This window comes from Hevea brasiliensis, chromosome 10 (assembly GCF_030052815.1).
Source record: "Hevea brasiliensis isolate MT/VB/25A 57/8 chromosome 10, ASM3005281v1, whole genome shotgun sequence".
In the NCBI taxonomy this organism is placed as follows: Eukaryota; Viridiplantae; Streptophyta; class Magnoliopsida; order Malpighiales; family Euphorbiaceae; genus Hevea; species Hevea brasiliensis.
This window is the reverse complement of record NC_079502.1, coordinates 91627609-91631332: the sequence shown is the minus strand read 5'-3', so window position 1 is coordinate 91631332 and position 3724 is coordinate 91627609. Positions and strand designations below refer to the sequence as shown.

General features: G+C 37.6%; 1 protein-coding gene across 1 annotated transcript; it reads left to right on the top strand.

The window, feature by feature from the left end:
- The first annotated feature begins 1333 nt into the window (after positions 1 to 1333).
- Positions 1334 to 3451, top strand: LOC110651181 (L-type lectin-domain containing receptor kinase IX.1-like). The gene has a single exon (XM_021806430.2). The coding sequence runs from the start codon at positions 1351 to 1353 to the stop codon at positions 3313 to 3315; it is 1965 nt and encodes a 654-aa protein (XP_021662122.2). The 5' UTR covers positions 1334 to 1350; the 3' UTR covers positions 3316 to 3451.
- The last annotated feature ends 273 nt before the right edge of the window (positions 3452 to 3724 follow it).

Sequence of the window (3724 nt, the reverse complement as noted above, 5' to 3'; positions counted from 1 at the left end):
AATAAAAATAAGTGTAGAAAATAATTATTTAGAGAATTTGAGAAAAATTGAAAAAATATTAAGAATTGAAGAAAATGCAGAGAATAATTGTGTAGAGAATTAATGATATATATAAATGAATTAGGAGTGAGGTAACATATTTATTGAATTTTTTTATATTTAAATCGACGGTTTAATCTGGTTCGAAATCGTCGGTTCAATTCTGTTCGAAACCGCCGGTTCACGATTCTTAAAAATTATGAACCTGAACCAAACCACAGAAGGACGGTTTCGGTTCGGTTCAAAGCTGGTTTCGGTTTTGACCGGTTTTGGTTCGATTTTGATCAAACCGGTTTCGGTTCGGTTCCGGTTCAAAATCAGACCGTGGCCACCCCTATTTACATTAGTATCATATGCATTGATATCTGTAAAAGAGGAGGAAAGTATCTAATATCTGGTAACGCGCTTATCATCTGGCCTTTGGTGATGTGGGGTATCATCACCCTGGTGCACCGTGCCATAAAATTTTTATTGAATAAATTTCCTTTATTTATATGTTTTATAAAATTATTTTATTAATAATTTTGATAGCATGAGCTTGATTTTATTGGATAGAAAATTTATTGTGAAATTAATCAAGCGTCTATCTGTTCCTATTCTATTGTGTGTTATAATTATCATTCACTGAGTATTAGCTCAAATCACATTTTCTCTGTCTGTTATCTGTTTCAGATCAGTAGAATTCTATAGCTGATTCAAATATTCAGTCCATTTTTTGGAGAAGGATAATATTTGATTTGTTCTCATGGTATGCCCGAATTCATATTTTCTCAAGCTAATAATTAGTTTAGTTTATTGAACAGTTTAAGTTTTCATTTGAAATCTGTAGAGACTCCACCCTTTACTTATGGGATATTTATGATGTTTATTCAGTATTTTGTTTATTTAAATTTTGTCTATTATTTTTGAAATTTGTAAATGACAATATATTTATTCAAGATATTCTGATAAGATTTACGTTATTTAAGTCGTGACAATACACATCCACTAATAAGGTCATCAGGTCAAATCCAATACATCACTTTTTTTTTTAATTCCGTCCAATACATCAACTTAAATGTGGAATAGTAAGTGAAAAAAATCTGGTACAAAACAACCCAGGACTGAACAGAGCCAACAAAACCAACAGTGTCCAACAGGACAAGCACATAGATTTTCAAAATGTTAACATCACATTATTATTATTATAAGCTAACACCACATTATTTTAATAATTTAATTTACTGACGTCCTAAGAATTTCTGGCATCCTAAGAATTTCTGGCATCCATTTACACTGGCTCATGTGCATGCCTTTCTAATTCATTTTGCCATGGCCATCTCGTTCTATGACTTCATCACCATGCGTTTGCTCTTTTTCTTCCTTCCACTTCTTCCATTGGCTAATTCAGTTTATTTCAACGTAGATCGCTTTGGTCCTGAGACAACTAACGTCCTTTATCGTGGTGATGCAATGCAATCAGTTGGTGTCGTTGAATTGAACAGCAAATACACCTATACATGTCGTGTTGGTTGGGCTGTCTATGCTGAAAGGGTCTTGCTTTGGGACTCCAACACGGGGAAGCTTTCTGATTTCACATCCCATTTTTCCATCATCATTAATACACAAGGTCTTGCTCAATATGGCCATGGGCTTTCATTCTTCCTTGGTCCGTCTGGATTTGAAATCCCGCCTAATTCTGCCGGTGGCTTTTTGGGCTTGTTTAACACCTCAACCATGGATTCATCGAACCAAATTGTTATGGTAGAGTTCGATTCGTATCCAAATGAAGAATGGGATCCCAAGCCTCTGGTTGAGCATGTAGGGATCAACAACAGCTCTCTTGCTTCAGCAGTATACACTCCTTGGAATGCTAGCTTTCACAGTGGAGATACCGCCGATGTAAGGGTTACCTACAATGCTACCACTAAAAATTTAAGTGTATTTTGGACTTACCTGGAAACCTCAAGTCCGCAAGAGAATACTAGCTTGTTTTACATAATCAATCTGATGGAGGTTTTGCCCGAATGGGTCACTATTGGATTTTCAGCTTCAACAGGTTCAAACTTAGAGCGACATCAACTTCTATCTTGGGAATTCAATTCTAGTTTGAATTACCAGGTGGAAAATGGAGAAAGTTCAAAGAGGACAAGAATAATAGTTAGTGTTGTTGTTGCGGTATGTTTTATAGCAGGTGGTACGATTGCAGGAATTTTGATTGCTTGGAGGAGGAGGAGAAAACAGACGATGGCAAGGAAAGATGGAGAAAAAAGGAACTCGACAGCAATCAATGAAAACCTTGAAAGAAGGGTTGGACCAAGAAGGTTTTCTTATGAAGATCTTGTTTCAGCTACTAATAACTTTTCAAAAGAGAGGATGCTGGGAAAAGGAGGGTTTGGTGCTGTTTACAAGGGATACTTAATTGATATGGATTTGGCAATTGCTGTGAAGAAAATTTCACAGGGGTCTAGACAGGGTCAAAAGGAGTATATTGCCGAGGTTAACACCATTGGCCAGTTGAGACACCGGAATCTAGTACAACTCTTGGGTTGGTGCCATGATAAAGGTGAGTTTCTACTCGTTTATGAATTCATGCCAAATGGCTGCCTTGATGATCACCTCTTTGGCAGCAAGAGTACTCTAACTTGGGCTGTGAGGTACAAGATATCTCTTGGCTTGGCCTCAGCATTGCTGTATCTTCATGAAGAGTGGGAGCAATGTGTGGTGCACCGAGATGTGAAATCAAGCAATGTAATGCTAGACTCAAATTTTAACGCCAGGCTTGGTGACTTTGGTTTAGCTCGGCTCACAGACCATGAGCTTGGTCCCCAGACAACAGGGTTGGCAGGAACTGTAGGTTACTTGGCTCCAGAATATATAAGCACAAGAAGGGCAAGCAAAGAGTCTGATGTTTACAGTTTTGGAGTGGTTGCTTTAGAGATTGCCAGCGGGAAAAGGGCAATCGATCAAATTGAACAGGAGCACGAAATGAATTTGGTAGAGTGGATTTGGGAACTTTATGGACGTGGAAAGCTTCATTTAGCTGCTGACAAGAAACTTCGCACGGATTATGACGAGCAACAGGTGGAGTGTTTGATGATTGTTGGACTATGGTGTGCTCACCCTGATCACAATTTGAGGCCATCAATAAGACAAGCAATTCATGTTTTAAATTTTGAGGCCGCAATCCCAAATCTACCAGCTAAAATGCCAATGCCTATCTTTCGTGTACCGTCCCCATCTGTGAGCTCTGGTGAACCTTTCTTAACTAATTCCAGCCTAGGATTGGGTCGCTGAACATCAATTGCTTCAGTAGTGTCTTTAATAAACCAGCTAAATTAATCTGAATGCATAAAGTGTTGGTGCAAGTTTGCCATTCACAATATCTCTGTCATAGAAAAGAGTAATAAAGAAATTATATTTGTTCCCGATTTTTACAGATGTCATAACGTTAAGTCTTTTTTTTTTTTAAATAAGCAAAAAGATGATTTTATTAATAAAATGGGGCCAAGAAAAACATCAAACCAGAAGGCAAATCAAGACCTGCAACATACAGGACAAAACAATACACCGTCTCAAAATACAACAAGCGAAGCAATTCGAGAATCTGCGGGCAATAGAAAGCAAAATAATCAAGCCAAGAGTAAATCCCAGAACAGCTGCACACAAAACCAACAACTATATTAGTAGAAAGAATACAAGTGAT